This window comes from Meriones unguiculatus, chromosome 1 (genome assembly GCF_030254825.1).
Source record: "Meriones unguiculatus strain TT.TT164.6M chromosome 1, Bangor_MerUng_6.1, whole genome shotgun sequence".
Taxonomy (NCBI): domain Eukaryota; kingdom Metazoa; phylum Chordata; class Mammalia; order Rodentia; family Muridae; genus Meriones; species Meriones unguiculatus.
In genome coordinates, this window is record NC_083349.1 from 109,439,630 (window position 1) to 109,464,021 (window position 24,392).

Sequence of the window (24,392 nt, forward strand, 5' to 3'; positions counted from 1 at the left end):
CCTCACAGGAGCCCTGGAGGGATGAGGGGGTGGTTGTTTGGGGGACGTTCGATGGCAAAGCCCTGGTGTCCTGGGTGAGTGTGAGGCTGCAGAGGGCCTATTGCTGGTGTAGGCAATGGCCAGTTATGGAGAACTGGCCAGAACGAGCTGCCTCCTGGGATGACCCCAGCCGGAGCTGCTTCACGCCTGTATCTCCTCCCGCCCACAGACATGGCTACAACATCTGGAGGGACCCCATGAAGCCCAGCCAGATCCTGAGTCGTCTCTGCAAAGAGGGCAAAGTGGACGGCCCCCACTTTGGTCCCCATGGGAGAGTGAAGGTCGCCAACCGTGTCTTCACGGGGCCTTCAGAGATAGAGGACGAGAATGGTAAGGGGCATTGAAAGCAGCTGACTGGCCCCACTCCAGGACCTTCGGAGGCCATTGGGGAGCCCACACTTCTCCACAGGGGACTTCCAGACCCAGCACACATGTCCTCTAGTGATCTCTGCTCCATACCCCAGAGCCCCCTCCAGCCACGCACTGCCCTGTCACCCTCTCCTGTACCACGCTTACCCACACACTGCTCTCTCTCTCTCTCTCCTTCTCTTCCTTTCTTCCTCCCTCTCTCCCATTCATCCCCATGGGCCAAGAAAATACCCCATTTACAGATGAGCAAACTAAGAGCCAACAAGTTCCGGTTTGGTGACTTGCCCAGGGTCATGTATCTCTGGGCAGAGTAATATAAGTCCAGGTCTCTCTGCTCAAAGCCCCACCCGTGTCCACCCCCCACTCCTTCCCCAAGCCTGGTAAGCCAAGGTCATGAGTCTCTGGGCCTTGTGGTGCGGCTGAGATCTTGGCTTTCCTCTGTGTCTGTCTCCCTGGCAATAAAACAAAGGTGATGACTCGGGGCTTTGGGCTCCTAAGCACCTGCCCCAGCAGAGGGCCCCTGGTTCTGAAAGGACCAGGTGTATGCACCTGACCCGCTGGCATCCACAGGTCAGAGGAAACCCACGGATGAGCATGTGGCACTGGCTGCCCTGAGACACTGGGAGGACATCCCCCGGGTCGGCTGCCGCCTTGTGCCAGAACACGTGGAGACCAGGCCGCTGCTCAACCCTGACAAGCCAGGCATTGAGCAGGTGATGCACACCTGGCCGGGATCTGGGGTTAAACACCCTCGACCTGGGGTCCTAAGGGCAGAAACGTGGCTCAAGCTCTTCCCTGTGTCCCTACCGAGGCCAATTTGAATGGCAGGTGTGATTCTGAGAATCACTTCAGGGAGCTGGCTCCCCCAGAGGCTGTCACTGGCTATCAGTGACATTATAAGACATCCTAGCATCCAAAGTTAGAAACTGGATAGGCCAGGAGAGTGGCCTTGAGCAGAGCGGAAAGGTCACTCGGGCACCTGCCACACCCCTGTCTTCCTCAGGGTCGCCTGGAACTCTGGGTGGATATGTTTCCCATGGACATGCCAGCCCCCGGGACACCTCTGGATATCTCCCCCAGGAAACCCAAGAAGTGAGCTGCTTGGGCGTGGACACCATCCTCTCACCTACCTCATCCACTTCCTACCACTGACTAGGCCTTCCTCTGGGTGGAAGATAGCCTGGATTAGCCACTGTTTCCAGGGCCTCAGGTGTGGCTGGGCCCTTCTGGAGGAGAAACAGACCAACCCAGGGCCTGCTCTAGCTGGCCACCACCTTCTCTACTCAGTGACTGAGATGACCCACACCCCAGTACCCTTCCCCACATGCTAGCTTCCTCACAAACATATCCACTCCTCACACCCGCCTGTGCTCACATAGCTCTCTCTCTCTCTTTCTCTCTCTCAAACACACACATGGCAATCCTAGAGGCACACAGAAGAGGAAGCCATCAGAGCCTGCTCTGTAACCAGCACTACATTTTGCCAGCCTTTCTTCCAGCCTGAAAAAAGTTCATAGGTTACGGTAGGGTGGAGGGACCTCCAACCTGGAGCTAAGCCACCTGCCTCACTTAAGTGGTCTTGGTCCCTGGAGCTCAGTGTCCCCTGAAGAAGGTGGCAGGATGGGCTCTGCAGCTTGCACGTCATTGGTGCCTGGAGCTGGGGCCAACTCTCTGGGCTTACAAAGCTTCTGTTTTCAAGTCCTGATATTGCCGTCTTTTTGTTTTATTTTGTTTTGTTTTTCAAGACAGGGTTTCTTTTTGTAGCCTTGGCTGTCCTGGACTCACTTTGTAGACCAGGCTGGCCTTGAACTCACAGAGAGCCATCTGACCCTGCCTCCCATCTTCAATTTTATTAATGATTTTCTCTCTTCTGGGGATTGAACACTGGGGACTGAAGCTAGGTCCTCATGCACACTGGGCAAATACTCTGCCACTGAGCCACAGTCCTAGCCCTTGTTTCTTGATGATTTTTAACCAGTGATGGGGACTGTGTTTCCATTTTACTCTGTCCACAGCAAACGGTGCAGCCAGCTCTGACTGGAACTCCCTATAGGCCTGAGGCTATTAGCCTGCAGTTCCAGGCTTTACCATGAAGGGGTGACCCAACTCTGTTCCAGACAGCCACATTCCCAACCTTGTTTTAGTGGGTGACTGAACCTCATGCATGGTAGTTGAAATGCAACTACCTCATTTGTAATTACAACTAAACACAGAGGGGAAATCCTCTTTGAGGACAAGGTGATAGCGGAACCCAGAGTATATGGGCTTCCCACTGAGGGCCACCAGGCTTTAACTAGAAATGTCTTAGAAACAGAGCAAAGCTGCAGTCCCTAGGGACACACAGACAGAATATGCTATCTACTTCATTGCAGACACCCCAGGAGCTCACGCTCTCTCCCCTTCCCGTTCTTAGCCTTACAGCCCAGGAGTGTACATGGGTGTCTACTGGTTTCCCCTAACTGAGGCAGCCCATGCTTGGCTGAGATTCGGCCCACCAGGGCCCTGCTGCAGAGAAACTTTCCTCTAGTCCCCTCCCCCACATTCCCAGCCCCCACTGGGGCGGGAGGGGGGGGAGGACGCTTCTCTTGCCAACACACTAGAGACCCAGCCCTGACCTGGCCCCAGGACTTGGGCGGAGCCCTATCCCAGGCTGCTGACGGGTCTCCCTGCTCCTGTTCAGGTACGAGCTGCGGGTCATCGTGTGGAACACAGATGAGGTGGTCCTAGAAGACGATGATTTCTTCACGGGCGAGAAGTCCAGTGACATTTTTGTGCGAGGGTGGGTGACAGTCACAGCCCTGGGAGAGGCTGAGCGGGGCATGCCCCTTTTCCCTGGGGCCTGGGTGGGGAGAGGCCCTTGGGGGGACGGCCACAGAGCTGGAGCACGGGGCTCCCAGCAGGTGGCTGAAGGGCCAGCAGGAGGACAAACAGGACACAGACGTCCACTACCACTCCCTCACTGGGGAGGGCAACTTCAACTGGCGTTACCTGTTCCCCTTCGACTACCTGGCCGCCGAAGAGAAGATCGTCATGTCTAAGAAGGAGTCCATGTTCTCCTGGGATGAGACGGAGTACAAGATCCCTGCGAGGCTCACCCTACAGATCTGGGATGCTGACCACTTCTCCGCTGACGATTTCCTAGGTGCAGAGCAGAGGGAGGCCTAGGGACCACAACTGAGGGGCGGGGGTGGCCAGGCTGAGTCCACGGGGTTCCCCCTTGTCCTCAGAGCCAGAGATACCAAATGGGGATCGTGCCTCTCCAAGAATCTGCCCGGTCACTTCTCAGGGTCATAACTGGAGCCACAAGGCACACTGGGCATACCACCAGCCAGTCAGGATAAACGCTGAGGGGAAGCCAGCTGGTGCCGGAAGGAGGCAGATTTCCCAGAGTCTCAGATTGCGCCAAACTCTACCTGCAAGTCTGGGCTTGGTAGGGTTTGGTACGGTGTTGTCCGTAGGCGCACAACCAGGATGAAAGTGGCAGGTGCCTAGAGACACTAAGCTAAGAAAGGGCTCGAGCAAAACTGAGGGGGAGTGGAAAGGAAGGAGGCGGGGCAGCCCCCGCCCCGCCCCGGCCTCGAAACTGACGACTCCACCATTGGCTGCAGGGGCCATCGAGCTGGACCTGAACCGGTTCCCGAGGGGCGCTAAGACAGCCAAGCAGTGCACCATGGAGATGGCCACCGGGGAGGTGGACGTGCCCCTGGTCTCCATCTTTAAACAGAAGCGCGTCAAAGGCTGGTGGCCCCTCCTGGCCCGCAATGAGAATGATGAGTTTGAGCTCACGGTGGGTACTGCTTCCTGCTCCGGAGGGGTCCCGCATGGGCGAGGCTAGGCCAGGCTGGGATACCCAGCCGGCGGCCTAGACACTGGAACTCTCCTTCCCATCAGGGCAAAGTGGAGGCGGAGCTACATTTACTAACAGCAGAGGAGGCGGAGAAAAACCCGGTGGGCCTGGCCCGCAACGAACCTGACCCCCTAGAAAAACCCAAGTGAGTGCTGGCTGCCTTGACACTCCCCCCCCCCCCCCCCCACACACACACATACTACATCATGGGTGCAGAAAAGAGAAGAGGGCCCAGCTCCTCTGGTCTTCTTGCCCCTACTCCTCAGACACCTACTTTATCCCCTCCTGGGCCACAGCCACATCACAGGGGTAGCCCCTTTCTTCAACCCTAAAGCCTACCTCTTCCCTCTGAACCAAAGGAAGGGCAGTCTGCAAAGATAGCTGTTCCTTCCCCAGGAAGCTCGACCCCACACCCAAGTCCCTAGTTTTCGACAAGGGCAACCACTCCAAAGGTGGCCCGGCTTGGTGGCCCAGCTTGGTGGCCCGACAAGTGCCCAAAACTCTTCTGCTTGGTGCAGGCTTCCCCATCGGCGGAAGCCTCTCGCCAAGCACATTCCCACCGTCCTGTCCTTTCCCTGTGCCCATCTGTCCTTTCCTGATGCTCCAGTCGGCCCGACACCAGCTTCATCTGGTTCTTGAACCCCCTCAAGTCTGCCCGCTACTTCTTGTGGCATACGTACCGCTGGCTGCTCCTCAAACTCCTGCTGCTCCTCCTCCTGCTGCTGCTGCTCGCCTTGTTTCTCTACTCTCTGCCTGGCTACCTGGCCAAGAAGATCCTCGGGGCCTGAGCCCCGCAGCCTCCTAGGCCTGGTACTTCTTCCTTGCCCCTGGACAAGGGCTGGTCAGCATGTGGGACACACTCAAAACACACTTAAACCCCACGTACAAGTTCATATGTGGACACAGTGCACATACATACATAAACACACACGCACATAAGCGTACACAGAGGAACACAAGCACGTATGTATGTCCACATAAAAGCTAATCACACTCTTGGAACCAGACATGGCTAGTTTATATTTTTATGTTATTGGACCAGAAAGGTGACATAGCTTGTTCAAGGCCACTTGGCTAGGTGGCCCTGGGTCTCCAGCTTATGGGCCAGCTGCCACCAACTGCAGCAGCCTTCTTCTCGGGGCCTACTCCAGTTCCATGGGCAGGAGGAAGCTGAGACCCGGGCAGGGCCGAACAGGGGCAGGGTTTGGCTAGGGTTAGCCAGTTCAGTGTGAGAGGCCTCTCTGGACACAGCTGGGTCCCACCCTCAGGGGACAGTTGTCCCACCAGGGAAAACATTCCAGCTGACATCAGCCGAGGATCATGTCCCTGCAGGCTCTGAGGGTCACCAGCACATTCCCACTTCACTGGTTCCCTAAGTCCAGGAAGTAGGAATTCCTATTAAACCATCATATGCATGAAGAAACTGAGGCTCAAAGGAGTCTAACCTGCCCACAATAGCATGAGAGAAATGTAGGCATCCGGGACCCACATCCCTGCCCTGTTGCCCCACTTACAATGGGGGTATGGCCCATGGCCTCTGAGAGATGATGGGGTAGCTGTTGAAAAAGTATATCCAGAAGCTGGGGAGACGGCTCAGTAGTTAGGAGTGCTTACAACAAAAGCAGGAGGACCTGAGTTCAAATCCCTAGTACTCACAGGAAAAAAAAAAAAGTCTAGGGCATGGCTACACTGGGCCTATAACCCCAGCACTGTTGGAGGCAAACACAGGATTATTTCTGGGGCTTCCTGGCTGCCAGACTAGCTCCAGGTGAGAGACCGAACTTAAGGAGAATGATGCAGCAGGACCCCCTATGTCCTCCTCTGGCCTCCATGTGTGTACACAGGTGTGTCCCCAGCATGCACGTGCACACACACCAGAGCATGACAACACTTTAATTTTTATACTGGGACATTCTATGGAGCCTGCTCATCTTGTGACACGAATTGCAGACAGTGGAAGCTGACAAGGGGCCCTTAGCAAGGAACTCGGCAAAAGGCAGGGCAGGCTAGCACCCTGATGGCAGGCAAGTTAGGGAGGGTGGGGCACAGGGCTCAGGCGGCTCAGGTGCTTGCTACAGACAGACAGACCTGTGGGCTTAGCAGAAGGGGAGTTTGAGGGCTAGGGGATGTAGCTCAGTGGGTGGGATGTTTTCCCAGCATGTACGAAACCTTGGGTTCAACACCCAGTGCCATATAAACCATGGGTGCTGATGCAGACCTGTGATACCAACGCTTAGGGGGTAGAGGCAGGCCAGAGGCCAAAAGTAGTCATCCTTGGCTACATGGTAAAAGCCCAGCCTGGGCTAATTGAGACCCTGTTTCAAAAGAGGAAGGAAAGAAGGAAGGGAGGAAGGGAGGGAGGAAGGGAGGGAGAGAGGGAGGGAGAGAGGGAGGGAGAGAGGGAGGGAGGGAGGAAGGAAGGAAGGAAGGAAGGAAGGAAGGAAGGAAGGAAGGAAGGAAGGAAGGAAGGAAGGGCTAGGTACAAGATCTCAAGAACAACATGTCCAGCCTCCAATGTCAAGGCCTCTGCTTCAGTTCATCACTCCAGCAATCAGGATGAGGCAAAACTGCCATCTATGCTCAGGGCGGGGCTTGGGCAACCGAGGTCACACAGAGAAGACAGGGTTTAGAAGCTAGCAATCTGATACTAGATACAGCCCCCGCCCCGGCTCTAGCACTCACCATGGAAGGACAGAGATGGGCGCCCTGTGTGGGTAGCTCATTGCTGGTTGTCTGACAGGCCCCTCCCATCTTCTCCCCACTCTAGCCGGCCTGACACAGCCTTCGTCTGGTTCCTGAACCCGCTCAAATCTATCAAGTACCTCATCTGCACCCGGTACAAGTGGCTTATCATCAAGATTGTGCTGGCGCTGCTTGGGCTGCTCATGCTGGCGCTCTTCCTCTACAGCCTCCCCGGCTACATGGTCAAGAAGATCCTAGGGGCATGAAGCAACCCCACCGGCCCTGCCCCACCCCCTCGTCCCTCCAGGGGCTTGCTGCACTTGCCTACCCTCACCTGGACTCTCTCCCAACTCCCTGAGGAGCCGTACCACACCTCTGCTAGCCTTGAGCAAGGCACCTGCTTGCTGGGCTGCCATTGCCACCCCACACCCAAACCGCTGCTTGCCTGATCTTGTCCCAGTCCTGCCTAGGGTTTGGGGCACAGTCAGGATCAGTGGCATCCAAAACCAGATTCCCTTCTGCCCTACTTTCTAAGGCTCCTCTGCCCAGATCTAAGAGTGGCAGTGGCCCAACCCACCCTTGGGCTTTCCAAATCTTGAGTTAAGGTTCCAGCGAAATTAACCAAGGAACATGGGCCAGTTTCCAAGGCTTTGATAAGCAGGCACAGGTGGAAAGCGCCAGAAATGCCAGCAGAGGCAACACACCGCTCAACCAAGGAGCCTAAACAGCAGCTTTGTGCATGCTCTGCTCTTGGCTCCTCCTTTCTCCCCCAGCAGCCACTTGGCGGCTTAGCCTGAGGCTTCCCATCACTTCCCAGGCCTTCCTCGGCCCAGGCCAGTGTGTGCCAGCTAGTCTGGAGGCTCCAAGAGTGAACCTGGTATCCCAGCCGCCCTGAAAGCACGCCTGCCCTGCCAGCCGGCAGCAGCCCCCGGGAGGCTGCACCACAGAGTGCTGCCATTCTTCCTCTGTGAATCTGCTGGATGATTTTCCTCTCTTGAGTGTGATTTTTTTCTCTCTCTCTCTCTCTTAATAAAATAAATCAAACCCTGAAACAGAAGTGGAGCCGGGGATGGATGGGTTTGTGAGGGGGTGGCAAACCTTGTGTGTAACCTCTTGTGGAGCACCACGGAAGGTTGGCCTCAGGCACTGGGCTGTCAGCCCAGGCTGCCGAAGGAAGAGCCTACCACTACGCCCCAGAGGGCACACCGTGGTAGACACAGAGGCCCCAAAGTACAGAAGACTTCCTTCAGTTTGGGGATAATGTGAAGATTCAGCCTCCTCCTCTAGAGACCAACATTTTCCCAAGGGCAGGGATGGAGCCTGGTGCTACTCTCATCAGCAATCTGAGCCCAGCGACAAAGCGCCCTAATGCTACTCAGGGCAGGGGACCCCTGTCCATGTGGACTAGGCCTCCTTAAAGGCATTCAGCCTCAGCTTTCAAAACCTTTATTAGAACTGCGGGAACCATCGCTGCCTTATTTTGGCAGATAGATACAGCTCAGGAGAAAAAAATGGGGTGGTCCCAGGCTCTCAGGGGTCAGTGCAGGCCCTGTAATGCCAGGCTTTGCAGATAAGTCTCTATTTTGTGGGCATCCGGAAGCTCTGAGTTGGAGGAACCTGAAGCTCAGTATTTACCTGGAAATTAAAGGTAAAGGTCATTTTTTTGCCTTCTTCAAGGGCTCACGGGCAGATGCTGGTTCTCCCAGAGTCCCAATCCCTGCAAGCATTGCTTCTCCAAAGCAGAGAGGCCTCAGGGCCTGGAGGTTGCTGGAGCTTCCTGTCTGGCATCAGTGAATGATTTCCGGTAGCATTCTTCCGGTAGCATTCATCCTCCCCTCCTATCTCTGTCACTTTCTGAGTTTAGCCTTGCCCTTAGCTCTCATCTCCATCCTCTAGTACACAGGCACACCCATGGACACAGAATCAGTATGTCCTGCGATGTCTGAGTCCTTTTACAGGCCAAAAAGCCATCATGATACCGAGATTTACCTCATCTACCTTCCAGCTATGGCCTGGGACCTGAGCTCAGGCTGGAGCCCTATGCCCTTTGTAGTTGGACAAGGGACTGTAGACTGTTGTGATCCTCTTGGCCCAAGACTCAGCACCACCCTGAAACATCCACCATGGCCACAGAGTGTGCAACCAAGTCACAAGGCCTTTTCCTCCCTCCTCTGGCCAGTCCATGGGAATGAGTTACAGTTATCGCAGGAGGGGTCACCTCTGACAGCACAGAATCTTGCTCCCTTCCTATGGGAAGCCTCAGTCATTTCCTAGGAAAGGTGGTCTGGCAGAGGGGAGAAGATCGGTGCCCTGGGAGGCTTCCCAAACCTCCAAGCTTGCTTCTCTTTGTGAACTGGGGAGGAGAGTTTCTGCCTGGCTCCCTGGCAGGCTGCTAGGACTGCAGAAGATACAAGGCAGGATGGGGCCTGGAACCTGGACCATGCTTCTGGGCTTGCTACCGTTTTTAAAAAGAATAATTCTGCCCGGGTGTGGTGGAGCACACCTTGGATCCCAACACTGGAGAGGTGGAGGTAGATGGATCCCTGTGAGTTTGAGGCTAGCCTGGCCTACTTAGTGAGTTCCAGGACAGCCAGGGACATGTAGAGAGATGCTGTCTCATTTAAAAATAATAATAAAAGAAAGAAAGAATGGGGCTGGAGAGAGAGCTCAGTGATTAAGCGTGCTGTCTGCTCCTCCAGAGGTCCTGAGTTCAATTTCCAGCAATCACATGGTGGCTCACAACCATCTATACTGGGATCTGATGCCCTGATGCCCTTCTTCTGGTATGCAGGTGTGCATGCAGATAGAGCACTCATATATGTAAAATAAATAAATAAATCTTTTGTTAAAAATATTTTTAAAAAAATAAAGAGTGATTCTGAGCCAGTGAGGTTGCTGATATCCTAGTCCTGGCTCCAGGACTCACATACATGGTGGAAGGAGAAAACCATTTCCCAAAAGCTGTCCTCTGACCTCCACATGAGGGCTAGTGTGTGTGTGTGTGTGTGTGTGTGTGTGTGTGTGTGTGTGTGTGTGTGTTCAGAAAGATTTTATAGCTGGATATTGTAGCTCATGCTTGTCATTCCAAGACTCGGGAACTAAGACAGAAAAATTGTCCTGAGTTCAAGGCAAGCTTGAACTACAAAGTGCAGGCCTCTCGTGAGGTGGAAGGAAGGAGACACAGTTTGCAGAGCGCCCGCCTAACATGACACGAGCCCTAGGTTTGATTCCCAGCACCACACACATGGGGCTCAATGGCTCATGCCTGTAACCCCAACTCTCCCAGGTGAAAGCAGGATTATCAGAAGTCCAGGGTCACCTTTGGCTACATATGGAGTTTGAGGCCAGCCTGGGCCATCTGACACTTCATAACAAGAAACTAAAACAAAATTGAAAACCAAGAGTGATCACAACAGAGTGATACCAAAGCCATGGCACCAATGGAACAGAGTCACAGTCCTTCTGGCCTAGACAAGACTACAGGGGCTCCACACCCCAGCACCCACCTTGGCCTGGAGGTACTGCTGCAGGAGGGACTGCATCTCTGCGTTCTGCTGCTCCAGGGACTCAGTCTCCATCAGCAGCTTGGCCCTCTGGGTGAGCACAAAGCTGGGGGAGAACACAGGAAGCAGGTTAGAGGGACACCAGCTCAGTTCTCCATCCTCTACTGTAGAAGGCAGGCCTTTGGTGTTTCTACTCTGGCTACAAGTAGAGGAGGACCTGGGACATTTCCCAGACAATCAGGGACGGGCAAGGAGGGTGGGACCACTGCCCACCACTGTCCCACCCACCCCCTCAGAACATGTGAGCACAGGAGATACACTATGGTCCCTAGGGACCACCCAGCTCCCTGTTCTTCCAAGCCTTGATGCTGACTGGTATTTCTCCAAGGCCTTGTACAGCGCATCCCAGAGGTTCTGCTTGGAGAAAGGGATAGCCATGGCCAGGGATTCCCAATATTCGGTGTCCTTTGAGTTATCTCGAGTATCTTTCTTCATTTTTAGTGTTGGCCGGACATCCCTGGAAGTCAAAAGCAATGGTGCCTGTTTCCACCTGCCACCTTAGTCCCCCAGGCAATGCCAGTCACATTTGTGTGTGTGTCTATGTGTGTGTATGTGTGTATCTGTATGTATGCATGTATGTTTGTGTGTATGTTGTGTGTGTGCATGTGTACATGCACACACTCGCATGAATGTGTGTTTCTTTCTCTCTTTCTGTGTGTGTGTGTGTGTGTGTGTGTGTGTGTGTGCAGCCCCTTCTCCATTCACTCCCAGCTCCCAGACCCCGTATCTCAGGCAAGACCTCCATCACCACTGCACCACTGCATACGTGGGCTTCTTCAGCCCCATGACAAAGGCCTCCAGAATCTTGAGGACATCATTGGGGTGGATGAGCCTGGATGAAAATAGGAGCTCCTTCTCCCTGATCACAAGGCTCTGGTCATCAGTTCCCTGCAGGGTATCGTGTTCTAAGGACTCCGACTCTGATTTGGACACAAAGCTCCTCTTGTCCAACTGGGGGAAGCTCGTTTGCTCCAGCTCTGACATCAGGCTTGTGTTTTCCGTGTTGACGTGTTGAGCTGATGATGATGAAACGGTGCTGTACTGGAGAGAAGTGCAGAGTTGACTGTGGGCTGGACACACCCAAACATGACACAAGAAACAGCAGGAGAAGGGATCAGAGCAAAGTCTCCAGAAAACTTGTAGGCAGATACTGCACTGGCTGGTTTTGTATCAACTCGACACAAGCTACGGTCATCAGAGAGAAGGGAGCGAGCCTCAGTTGAGGAAATGCTTCCGTGAGATCCAGCTATAGGGCATTTTCTCAATCCGTGATCAGTGGGGGATGGGGGAGGGCCCAGGCTGTTGTGCGTGGGGCTATCCCTGGGCTGGTGGGCCTGGGTTTTATTAGAAAGCAGCTGATCAGGCATGGTGAGCAAGCCAGGAAGCAACACCTCTCCATGGCCTCTGCATCAGCTCCTGTCTCCAAGTTCTTGCCCTGTTTGAGTCCTGACTTCCTTCAGTGATGGACTACGGTATGGAAGTGTAAGCGCAATAAAGCCTTTTGTCCCCAACCTGCTTTTGGATGGTGATGTTTCACTGCAGCAATAGAAACCCTAGCAACACCTAGCAGCAGAACGGCCTGGTTCACAGGTGCTTGTTGCAGCGACCATCTCGGGCTCCAACGCTATCAACACCCCCTCGGCTCATACAGAACGGAGAACTAATCCTGCTATAATTTTTCAATTTAAGTAGTCTTCTTGCTGTTTACTCTCTTTCTAAAGGCAACTCACCCTGGGGTTGACAATACCAACAACACTTTTTATTTTTGATTTTTAAATTAAAATCTTGTGACTTTTAATAGGACTCTCCAGAATAGTTACTCTTTGCATCTCATACTGAAATTATTCACAGCATTATGGGAAGATACCATGAATTATTAAATATAATACTTAAACATGGAAAATTGCAGTTTCCAGTCTTCTATTTCAAATAATGCTGCAATTAAAAAACTATGATAAACGTATAGTTTCAACTCCATTAAGCAGAGTATCCAGGAGTATGTCTTAAGACAACCATTTGGGAAGGTAAAGCTCAGAGAATTATAAGTTCAAGGTCAGCCAGGCATGAATCACTCACCTGTGATCCGAGCATGCTGGGAGGAAGAGGCAGGCAGATCTCTGTGGGTTCGAGGCCAGCCTGGTCTACAGAGCGAGTCCAGGACAGCCAAGGCTATACAGAGAAACCCTGTCTCAAAACAAAACAAAACAAAAAAGTTGCCTGCCCTAGTCCAAATATGGTGATGCACATTTTGAATCCGAGACTTAGGATGGTGAGGGAGGAAGCCTGTAAGAGTTTGAGGACAGCCTGAGCTGTACAGTGAGATTGTCTCGTTTTTTTCTTTCCACAGGTGGTCTTTTTTCCTTATTGGCTTATATCGGCCCTTTACATGTTTAAAAAAAAAAAAAAAACTAGTCTTTACCTGTGATATGTGGTGCTGTAAATTAAATCTAGGGCATCATGCATGCCAGCCAAGTACCTTTCAACTAAGCCATACCCCTACCCCACCCAAGCCCTTGGCCACTCTCTAAAGAATGTCAGAAAATTCACCCTGGGGTTAACGATATTAACAACACTTTTTATTTTTAAATGAAAATCTTGTAACTTTTAATAGGACTTTCCAGAAGAGCTGCTGTTTGCATCTCAAACTGAAATTATTGACAACATAGTATTCACGGCGTTACAAATGAGCCCTGCTTCATAGGAGAGCATGATGGAACAAAATCTGGTTTATTCAGAATACACAGTAGCTAAAACCTGGCTATTGGGGGCTGGTCTGATGCTAGTTATTGGCCCTCAAGATCTGGTTACTCCCTGAATATACCTATCCTTGCTGTGTAAACCTGCCTAAAACATACCTGGTTAGTTGATTAAATGGCCTACACCTTGGCAGGGCAGAATGGGGGAAGTGTGGCTAAGAGGACAGGAGAATCATGGGAAACAGACAGATGGGAAGAAAGGAGGAGGGGGACACCACCATGGGCCAGCCTGGAGATGGAACCACGTGGGCTGGGAGGAAAAACTCCAATAATGGCGTGGAAAGGCCCAGATGAAATATAAGCAAGTATCTTGGGGTTATGGATGGAAGGTAACCCAGATGAGGATGGTTAATGCGATGGCACTGGATGGGGGTTGGGAGTGAACGGTGGGGTTATGGAGACAGTGTAGGTAGAAATATCTGCCTGGCCCAAGGTAAATAAGACAATTGTAAATCTAACAGGTGTCTGTGTCTTATTAGTTGTGACAGTTGGTCAAATAATACCGCTGCAACAATGATAGAGCTTATAATAAACATTATGTAGTCCGACACTCATTTTTATTTACTACAACACCTAGCTTTGAAGAAAGACTAGGAAAAGAGCCCATGGGCGTAAATATAGAACAACATCCCATCCCTCCTCCAGCCATTTTGCCCTTTGTAAAAAAAAAAAAAAGTCTAGGCCAATGCCATTAGCCATTCCTGGCAGAGATACCCTCAACTCCCCCAAAACCCAGTGTCAATGCTCATGTCAAAGTATTTCCCAAATAGCTACAGAAGAAAACATGGAGGAAGGATGTGCCACATCAGAACACAGAGCACATGTCATAGACAGGGGCAGAGTGAAAAGATAGGCGGGACCTCACTGGGAAGCAAAACTTCCGAGGAAATGAAACAAAATGAACCGCTCTTCCCAGCTGCCCGTCTCACCTGGGAAGAGGATAAATGATGGATTCGGTATCGAATGAAGAAGTTCACCAACTTGTACAAGTCATCTTCACTTTCAATTCCCAGGGCCTGAGGAGAAAACAAGATGGCCACTCAGGTGCCTCCTTGAATAGGCCCTAAACTCCAGGTGTTCATAGACTCAGCAACTCTGAACCAGAGATTCCAATACATCCTTGGAGATCCCCTCAGCATCCCTAGAGCCTGAATAAAGGGTCTGGGTCAAGAGCCAGGAGGATGCGGTGAACTGAAACATCAGAATGATGGAACAAAGGCCAGAGTCAGGAAGGCTCCACCCAGAGCATGACACCAAAGCCAATCTGAAGCTGAAGGAAGGCAGTGAGAGTCAGCCCAGGAAGGTCTGAGACGCTCTGGTGTAGTCTCAGGGTTGAGGAAACGTCAGACGAACAGGTTCTGACCTCCACCCCGTGCCCTCCCCACCCAGTGGGACTCACAGAGAAGATGGCATCCAACCTCAGCAGATAGCATTCGTTCTTCTCCAGGGGGAGAAGCAGGCTCAGCAGTTTGCTCTCTATGAGGAAACCCTGAGAAGGAAAGAAAGATGGCATCCCCAGTGAGAGCCAGGCTTCAGGAACACGGCATAGGGTCTGTAAACATTCATAATGTGACTTTCCAGGGACAGCACCACAGAGCTGGGTGATGAGGTCCTCCATGAAGGCTTTCTGGAGATGTCTGAGCCAGTCTCAGGAAGCAAGGACGAAGTCAGTTCCCATTTAAACTGCCCTCCACCTTAGCCACAAGCCACTGGGCAAATACCTGAGTCTCTAGAGTACTTTAAATGAGACTAAGCCTCTATGCCCACTGTCCTTATAGTCCCCCAAGTAACTACAGAACCCAGGAGCAAACACTGGAGAGAGGAGATCAGGGTGTGGAGAAGTGAGCCACATTAGAACACAAGGCCTGTGACACAGATGGGAGCCGAGGAGCCACACTGAGCCCCAAGGAGATGTGGTCCTGCTGCCCAGCTGCATGCGACAGAGAGGCCCTGCCAGCCAATTCAGCAGGAAGGGCCTCAGTGGCACCGAAGAAAACAGCCTTGACTGTTCCAGGGCCACTGAGGCTCAGCTGTGTTTTAACTCCTCTACCACCACAGAATGCTGGCATTTAAGAAACGCCCACAGGATAGCCAGCGCCAGTATGTCCTTACTCTAAGCCCAAATCCTTGTTGCCCACACAGTGCAAATATCTTAGACCTGAGACTGCTGGAGAGAGGCCACAGTGGGAGCAGCCATTGCCGGCTGCCTCTTGTAAGCACTGCCTTGCAAGCTCACTCCCCAGGCCCTGTTCTCAGGGCAGGCAAGACACTCCTGGCTCCAGGCCACATAGACTGGGAGGCCTTACCGATTCGTCACACAGGAGCATCAGGATCTTTTTGGTGGTCTTTGGTGAAACTTGCTGTGGCAGGTCCAGATAACTCTCGTCTTCTGGCAGGCCTGGTTCTGCCCCCTCCTCTTCTACACGTGGGTCAAAGACAGAAAGGTGGGGAGAAGATGGCTTCGTTGCCCTGTGGGCTTTGAGAAGCAGGCAGGCAGCTTTTTCTGAGCAAATGGGCCTCTTGCCACCTCTCTGTGGCCAACCATGTCTGAGTGATAAAGGAAGCCTGCAATGTGGGGACCAGACTAGGGGATGGATCAGAGACTATCTGGAGAATTGGGACAGTCCTGACCAGCCAGGATGACAGATTTCCCAAACTTCATCTAGCTGGAGGCCTCATGCTTAGAATCCAGTCATGAGCCAAGGAGTGAAAGGAGAGATTGAACTTATTTATTTGCCTCCTGGAAGCAGGTTATAAGATTTTGAAACCCACTGAGCTTAGAAGCAGCCAAAAGGACAAAGTGACTGCTGCACAGAGGAACACAGTCAACAAGAACTGACAGCAGAAGCCAAAACTTCTCTTTCTCTTACTTAAAATGAAAAGAAAAGGGATGGAGAGCTGGCTCAGAGGTTAAGAGAGCTCTTGCAGAGGACCTGAGTTCAGTTCCTGGCATCTATATCCATCTGTCCACAACCACTGTATTTCCAGTTCTAGGAGATCCAACAGCACCTTCTCTCCTCCTCAGGTACACACACATATAGCATACACTCACACATAATTTTTTGTAATTAAAGGGAGGAAAAAAAAAACCACAAAGAAAAACATACCGAGAGAGAGAGAGAGAGAGAGAGAGAGATACACAACAATTTAAAAATTAAAAATGTTTTGCCTTGTTAATTATTAATCAGAAAATAGGAGTTAAAATCATCATAGAATGGCTGGTAAGATGGCTGCTCAGTGAGTAAAGGTACTTGACACCAGCCTGACACCCTAAGCTGGGACCCACGTGGTGGACGGAGAGAACCAATTCCTGCAACTTGCCCTCTGACCCACATATGTGTGTGTGTGTGTGCATGCTATATGTGTGTATGCATGCTATATGCATGCACACACACACACAAATAAATAAATATTTTTAAAAATCATGTATTACCCAAGACTTACTGATTATTCAAAGGGTATGATAATATCTATGAGCTGGCCCATTCCTGTTTTCCTAGAACTTGGAAGCGAGAGGCAGGAACATCAGAAGTTCAAGACCAGCCTTGGCTACATAGAGTTTGAGGCAAGCTTGAGGCCAGCTTGAGCCACATGAAAGACACTGAGAGCCCAAGATAGCATACACTGTTGAGAACATGGAAATGAAAACAGCTCTAGTGATTTCTAACAGGATAACCAAGGCCCTTTAGCCAGGCAAATCTGCTTGTAGGGATTTTCCAACAAAGAAAATGAAGAGACAAATGAACAAGACCATTCATTCCACAGCAGGTGTAATCCCCAAGATCAACAGACTAGCTACAGTCCAGTGATGCTCAGAGGGCTGTTTGAGTGGCTTCAGGCACAGAGTCAAGACAGTGTCATGTGGAAAAAGAAGGGAGTTTTTACTACCTAAGATAACCTCCAAAGGAACTGTAAATAAAGCGAGGGCTGTAGATAAAACGCAGTGACCTCAGAGCATGCCCAATGGGTGAGGTGCAGTGACCTCAGAGCATGCCCAATGGGTGAGGTGCTGGGTACCACAAACAAAAACTGGGGGGAAAGTGCGTGTGTGTTTTCATTTCCTGTATGTGTGGGTGCACATGTGGAGGTCAGAGGTCCTCTTGCAGCAATCAGTTCTCTGCTTCTATCATGTGGGTTCTAGGGTTTGAACTGGAGATGTCAAGCTTGGCAGCAAGCTCCTTTGCCCACTGAACCTTTCAGCATCTCCTGTTCCCATGGAACATGGGTGCCTTTAAGTCACCTGTCTGCAGCAGCAGCTCTTCTAGGATTTGTGTGGCTGACTTCTGCTTCTGAAAGAAAATTGGCCCCACGTTCTTCAGGAACCAGTAGTCGGGCATCTTCCAGGGCAGCCCCAGGTGCTGGGAATGAATGACATTGTCCACATCAAAGGCTCTTTGCGCCAGCGCCTTCGCCTCCTCTTCATTCATCAACCAGATCTCTCGGAACTTCTCCTCATCGATAATGGTGAAGTGTCTGTCAAGAAAAGTCACTGAGCACAGCCAGCTGACTTCAAGGCCTGGCCCCAGTGCCCCCACCCCGCCCCCACTTGTCAAATAGGATGAGAACATGAGGAAGAATCTCAGAGCCCCAGCACTGGGATCCTGCACGGGATAAAATACAGCTGTCCCAGCAAGAAATAAAATCGGACAAGCGACACATGCAGGAGTCCTCAGAATCCTAGGCTGCCTCCAAAACAGCCGGTGATCTCAAATCTAAGGAAATCGCTGCTACTGCATCCCTACCAATTCTCTCCCTCTCCCCCCACCCCCACCATCACGCCCACTCCAGGACAGTCCTGAGGGCTCGCCTCCCCACCCCCAACACCTCATGGCTTTCTGTAGGTCCTGGAACTGCGCCACGAGCCGTTTGTAGTCTGCAATCAGACTCTGGTTCTCCTCCTGAAACTGCTTTATCTGCTTGGCATATTTGGTTCTCTGGTTGTTCAGGATGTCGTGTAGGCTGATGGAGAGGAGGAAAGCAGAGCGGGGCAGCTAAGCCGATGGACGAAGGTGGCCCCGCCACCCACCCGATGTTTTCTCCGGGTTCGGGAGTGGGAAAAAGCACTTCCCCATCCCTGGGGGCAGCACAGAAGGGTGGAAAGCAAGCCGCTGTACCCACTCTGCTGCACCCACCCGCCCGCTCACCCCTCGCTCCCTCACCGGTTGAGTTTCCTCTTCTGCTGGGACTTGATCACTGTGCTCTCTTCATCTCTCTTCTTCAGCACCTGGAAGTTGTACTCCAACTTCTCTTGGTTTAGCTGGTAAGTTGCCTTCATCTGCTGAAGTTGTTGCTCAAGAATCTGGTGGGAATTTTAGAAGTAAATAAACACATGCGTACATGTGTGCATACACACGTACAGACACGCATGCATACGCGCATACACTAGTTGGCCCTAGTGTAAGGTACTCTCCCTGAGGACCTTGATGGCTTGTTCAGATGATGCTGCAGAGGGATCCCAGGGACAGGTGCCTCAACCGGAGTTAGTTCTATCAACACAGGGCGGAAGCAAATGCTCAGTGGCTAAGGGCGCTCGTTGCGGTTACTGAGGACGGGAGCTGGGTTCCCAGCACATACGCTGGGCGGGGGAGGGCGGGGGGTCCAACGTGCTCTTCTGGCCGCTGTAGGCACACACATGCATATGTACAGAGACACAGAAACAAACACAAAAATCAATCAATCAATCAATAAATCCAGAAGACAATAAAGAAGGAACTGTCAATAGAGGCAAAATAAAGAATGGACAAAATACAGATCAGCCATCCGGCAGCTCACCCTGCATTCTCAAGGAGAGAAGAGCACATCCAGAATTTTCAAGTGCAGCTACCCCTGGTGCTCCACTCCAACCCCTCTAACGGCAATGAAAGGCTGCCTTTAAAGACACCGTAAAATAATATTACCGCAAAAGCTCTAAATGTCTTCGATTTTGCTTTCCAGAGTAGCAGTGGAAAGCAACCCATGTTCATTTAAAAAGAGCAGGCGGTGTCGTTGTTTGTTCAAGAGAGAAAGGAGTCAGCCCTTTGTGGTGGAAGGCATGCTGGCCGGTAGCCCCACGGGGTGGTCACATGGCCAGCCTGTTTGCATTGTGCCATGATGAGGGTGGAGAGAGGGGACCGGCATCTCTGTGTACTGATTGACTAACATGGCAGGCATCTTTCTAGAAGCTTCTGAGGAACCACTACTGAAGAGTTATAGCCTCCATTGAGGTCTAAGACAGGTAAGCACCCACAAGCTCAAAGCAAGCCAGGCGCAGTAGCACACGCCTTTAATCCCAGCACTCCGGGAGGCAGAGGCAGGCAGATCGCTGTGAATTCGAGGCCAGCCTGGTCTACCAAGTGAGTCCAGGACAGCCAAGCCTACACAGAGAAACCCTGTCTCGGAAGAGAAAAAAACACTTTGCTTCTTCCATCAGAAAGAATCCCTTGCCCTTGAAGGACCAGGAAGCAGCCCTGAGGAGGTGGTATCCTCATGACTGCTGAGCCTTGGATGAATAGGAGTTGGTGAGGGGACACTGAGAACTGCAAGCTCTGGGGGAGAGGAAATGGCTTGTGGGACACAGAGGTGAGGGGGTTGAGGGGGTTGAAGCACAAGCAGTTGAGGCTCTGAGGCGCAAGGTGAGGGTGACTGTGGATGAGGCAGCCTGAGCCTCACCAAACTGAGGATTTAAAACATCACTCAGGAGCCCAGGGGAAAGGTTACTCCGCCAGCTTGTGGGGAAGTGACTGGAGAGGGTTTCTCTGTGTAGCCTTGGCTGTCCTGGACTCACTTTGTAGACCAGGCTGGTCTCAAAACTCACAGAGAACCACCTGCCTCTGTCTCCCAGAGTGCTGGGATTGCAGGTGTGTGCCCATATCTGGTTGTAATTCTTGTTCTGAGAATCTCCTGTCTAAATTTTGCTCTCCAAATGTCCCCTGATATGTCAATAAAGCAGCTTAACAGCCAATCTCTGAGCAGGGGAGAGAATAGGGCTGGATTTCCTGTCTATTTCCTGCCAGGGGAGGAGGAGATAGGGAGAAGAAGTGAGGGATTCAGCTCTGTACAGAGGTCCAGGAGACATCATGAGCAAAGAGCAGTTGGAGCAGAAAAGCCATAAAATGCAAGGACCTTGGGAATTTTGGCAAATTAGTTTACATGGTTGAAAATAGCTTAGTACTGCTCAATTGTTTACCATAAGCATAAGAAACAAATAGAGCAGTTCAGTCTCAAATGTTTGGGTGCAAGCCCAGCTAATAGAGAAACTGCAAATTTCACAATTTTAAAAGTAACACTAATAGTTTACCACTTTCTTAGAGATTTAAGTGCTGTTTTGATAATTTTTCACTCTTAAAATAACGCTAGTATAAATTGCATATAAAGCATGGAGTCTTTTGTTTTTCAGACAGTGTCTCATTTTTCAGCTCACGCCAACCTAAAATTCACTACATAGGCCAGACTGGCCTCAGACTCACAGGAACCCACTTGCCTCAGCCTCCCAAGTGCTGGGGTTATGGGCATGAGTCACCACGCCAAACATAATCTCTACAAATACACCACAAGAACTGAGCCATGGGCCTGTCACATGCCAGGCAAGCATTCATGGACAAACAATGTTCCAGCATCCCACCCTGTTTCTTCCTTCCTTCCTTTCTTTCTTCCTTCCTTCCTTCCTTCCTTCCTTCCTTCCTTTCTTTCTTTCTTTCTTTCTTTCCTTTTTTTTCCTTTCTTTCTTTTTTCTTTCTCAAGACAGGGTTTCTCTGTGTAGGCTTGGCTGTCCTAGTCTTGCTTTGTAGACCAAGGTGGCTTCAAACTCACAGCGATCTACCAGCCTCTGCCTCCTAAATGCTGGGATTAAAGGCCTGTGCCACCACAGCCCAGCTACAAATATCATTCTTAAAGGAAGACTGTATCAGAAAATGTATTTTTCTATATATATTTAAAAAATATATTTTGCCTTCCTTTAAAAAAACAATGGTATTGGCCAGGCATGGAAGCACACACCTGTAATCTCAGCACTCTGAGAGGCAGAGGCAGGTGGATCTCTGTGAGTTTGAGGTCAGCCTGGTCTACAAAGTGAGCCATAGCTAAGGCTACACAGAGAAACCCTATCTTGAATAAAAAACAAAAAGATTTTTAAAAAATGGTACTGGAGATCAAATCCAGGACCTTGTCCATACAAAGTGATCACTGTAACGTTAAGCCATACTTTAAGATATATATATATATATTTATTGTTTATTATTAAGATATTTTTAAGGATAGAGGGGATTGTGGAGAGAAAGAACTTCTGGAAGTCATTTCTTATGCTACATGCCCTCTGACCTCTATATCTATACTATAGCACACACACACACACACACACACACACACACACACACACAGAGGAACATTTCCAGTACCACCTTTTTTATGGGTATGTGAGTGACTGCATGTATGTATGTGTACCATGGGCAGGTGAAGGCCAGAGCATGAGCTCCAGGCAATTGTGAGCCACCACACGGGATGCTGGAACCCAAGGCCAGGTCTTCTGCAAGAGCAGCAAGTGCTCTTAACCCCCGAGCCCTCTCCCAGCCCTGAGCACCACACTGCCAGCTTTGTGAGCCACCTCCAGCATCTCACTTTACTGAACACAGTGCAGAAACCTTGAAGCTGAAGGACTTGAGCCAGGTTTTTCCTCCGCAATCTGCAAGAATTTAACTATCTGCTGATTTTATAAGCAAAGTCCCAAGCAACCAGACCCATCAAGTAAACCACAGCAGCCCGGCATCTGATTGTTTTGATTTGCATCTCTGCCCGTACGTATTTGACTATTGGTTAGCCATTTTTTGTTTCCTCTGCGGCAAACAAATGCTCCTGGTCTGGCTCGAGAGAAATGCCAGAGACCAGTGCCTTGGGCACTGCCAGTGTATTGAGTGTGCAGCACCAGCCCCGAGCCCATTGGGCTTCAGCAGATCTCAGAAGCAAGGCAGTGCCCACTGGGGTCCAAGAGGGGTTGCTGGCAGTGTAGCCAAGGACCCCACACAACTCACAGAAACCCGTGTCTCCCGCAGTCCACCTCTGCAGGGCACAAGGATATGGTTTACACAGCTGGTTTTTCTCTCTTTATGCTTTACATAACTTGAGCACCAGCACCCCACCCCACTGTCCATCATCTCAGGTTTTAGTCTCAACACAACCATCCTTGATTGCTATATATTCAGTATAGATTATGGTTGCTTGTTTGCTTGTTTTATGAGCCTAGGCTGGACTCCAACGCCCTATGTAGCCAAAGGTGACCTAGAACTGCTAATCCTTCTGCCTCCACCTCGTAAATTCAGGCATGAACCATCACACCTTCGGTTCCTTCCTCGGCCATGCATTAACTGCCACTGTACCTGGCACAGTCAATGTTTTGTGGTTAACATCTTGGTATTAAAGACAGCAGCTCTTCGTGAGAACTGGGCTTACGATTTTAAATGAACATGGAACAGGCCTACAACCTCAGCCACTCCGGAAACTAAGGCAGCCATGTCACAGTTTCAAAGCCAGCCTGGATTACAGGGTGACTTCATGGCTAGCCTGGGCAACCTGAGACTCAAAAAGTAAAAAAAAAAGGGGGGGGGGGAATGTATCTCAGTGGTAGAGCATTCACTTCATGCGCATGAGGCCCTAAATTCAATCCCCAGGACAGTAGATGATAGACTAAATAGACAAGACAGACAGATAGATAGATAAATGATAGATAGATAAATAGATAGATAGATAGATAGATAGATGATAGACTAAATAGACAAATGATAGATAGATAGATGATAGACTAAATAGACAAATGATAGATAGATAGATAGATAGATAGATGATAGACTAAATAGACAAATGATAGATAGATAGATAGATAGATGATAGACTAAATAGACAAATGATAGATAGATAGATAGATAGATAGATAGATAGATAGATAGAGAAAGATGGATAGATGGATAGATGGATGGATAAAGAATGAACAATCTAAAATAGAAGTATTTGTTTCCTTCATTAAGAGTTAAACTAAGCCAGGCGTGGTGGCACACACCTTTGGTCCCATCACTCAGGAGACAGAGACAGGTGGGTCTCGATGAGTTCAAAGCTAGCCTGGTCTACAAAGTGAGTTACAGGACAGCCATGGCTGCACAGAGAAACCCTGCCTCAGAAAAAAAAAAAAAACAAAACAAAAAAAAAAACTCTGCTCAAGGTTTGCAAATAATTGATTTTTTTAAAAATGCATTAAGCTAATGGGCTGGAGAGAGCTGGCTCAGTCGTCCTATTCCCAACACATGGTGGCTCACAACCGCCTGCAACTCCCAGCACTTAAAAGCTGGAAACAAAAAGATCAGCAGTTCAGGGTCATCCTTGGCTACATAGAGAGTTCAAGACCAGCCTGGGCTCCATTAGACACTATCGCTGCCAATAATAATAATAATAATAATAATAATAATAATAGTAATAGATCACCACCCCCGGGGGAGGGGGCGCAGCCTTGCCAGGCCACAGAAGAAGACAATGTGGCCAGTCCTGATGAGACCTGATAGGCTAGGGTCAGATGGAAGTGGGGGGAGGACCTCCCCTATCAGTGGACTGGGGGAGAAGCATAGAGGGAGAAAAGTTACAGAGGGTGGGATTAGGAGGAGATAAGGGAGGGGGCAGGGATACAAATTGAATAAATTATAATAAATAATAAAAAAATTAAAAATTAAAAAAAGAAAGAAAAGTAAAAGAAAGCGGATATATCCTATAGAGTGGATGGCTGCCTCTGACACAATGTGGGTTAATAGCTAAGTTAAGGCGCTCAGAGACACTTGCCACCTACCAGCCAGCTGGTCCCAGGGTGGGGAGCACTCTCACCTGCACATCCCGCTCCAGCTTGATCTTGATCGTGTTGTACTCCTCGCAGTCCCAGGCCCGCTGTTTGTTGAGCTGCTTCTCGTACTCCTCCACCTTCTTCATGCGGCTGATGAGGTATTCCAACTAAGATGGGCAGACAGCCGGATTAGGGAGCCTCCCCGCCAACTCCATCTTCCAGGAAGCCAACAGGCAGGGCACAGCGCAAGGCCTGGGAGTGCCCGAACAGGCATCCAAAGGCCCACGAGCCAGAGCTTTGAGCCCTGGGAGCCTTAGCTAGGTTCTTACTGCAGAAGCTACAGGAAG

At 50.6% G+C, this 24,392-nt stretch overlaps 2 protein-coding genes across 10 annotated transcripts in view; one reads left to right on the forward strand and one right to left on the reverse strand.

Moving 5' to 3' along the window:
* Otof (otoferlin) overlaps positions 1–8,011 on the forward strand; it is a 91,059-nt gene extending 83,048 nt beyond the window's left edge. For 4 of the 7 annotated variants that reach the window (XM_060365106.1, XM_060365107.1, XM_021635433.2 and 1 more), the window contains 9 exons: positions 209–369; positions 979–1,121; positions 1,412–1,500; positions 3,089–3,187; positions 3,309–3,550; positions 4,017–4,195; positions 4,300–4,400; positions 4,863–5,065; positions 7,023–7,161. In XM_060365106.1, the coding sequence (XP_060221089.1) occupies positions 209–369; positions 979–1,121; positions 1,412–1,500; positions 3,089–3,187; positions 3,309–3,550; positions 4,017–4,195; positions 4,300–4,400; positions 4,863–5,043 (1,195 nt within the window). In that variant the 3' untranslated portion in view covers positions 5,044–5,065; positions 7,023–7,161. Of the gene's footprint in view, positions 1–208; positions 370–978; positions 1,122–1,411; positions 1,501–3,088; positions 3,188–3,308; positions 3,551–4,016; positions 4,196–4,299; positions 4,401–4,862; positions 5,066–7,022 lie in introns of all 7 variants that reach the window. The other 3 variants (XM_021635437.2, XM_021635434.2, XM_021635435.2) reach the window with 1 other exon arrangement.
* A 356-nt stretch (positions 8,012–8,367) lies between these two features.
* The window catches only part of Drc1 (dynein regulatory complex subunit 1), a 34,215-nt gene continuing 18,190 nt past the window's right edge, over positions 8,368–24,392 (reverse strand). The window contains exons 7-17 of one of the 3 annotated variants that reach the window (XM_060365108.1): positions 24,090–24,212; positions 18,416–18,555; positions 18,081–18,215; positions 17,497–17,729; positions 15,563–15,675; positions 14,656–14,745; positions 14,186–14,272; positions 11,267–11,541; positions 10,814–10,957; positions 10,444–10,546; positions 8,368–8,572 (exon numbers count right to left, since the gene is read on the reverse strand). In XM_060365108.1, the coding sequence (XP_060221091.1) occupies positions 8,516–8,572; positions 10,444–10,546; positions 10,814–10,957; positions 11,267–11,541; positions 14,186–14,272; positions 14,656–14,745; positions 15,563–15,675; positions 17,497–17,729; positions 18,081–18,215; positions 18,416–18,555; positions 24,090–24,212 (1,500 nt within the window). In that variant the 3' untranslated portion in view covers positions 8,368–8,515. Of the gene's footprint in view, positions 8,573–10,443; positions 10,547–10,813; positions 10,958–11,266; positions 11,542–14,185; positions 14,273–14,655; positions 14,746–15,562; positions 15,676–17,496; positions 17,730–18,080; positions 18,216–18,415; positions 18,556–24,089; positions 24,213–24,392 lie in introns of those variants that run through there. The other 2 variants (XM_060365109.1, XM_060365110.1) reach the window with 2 other exon arrangements.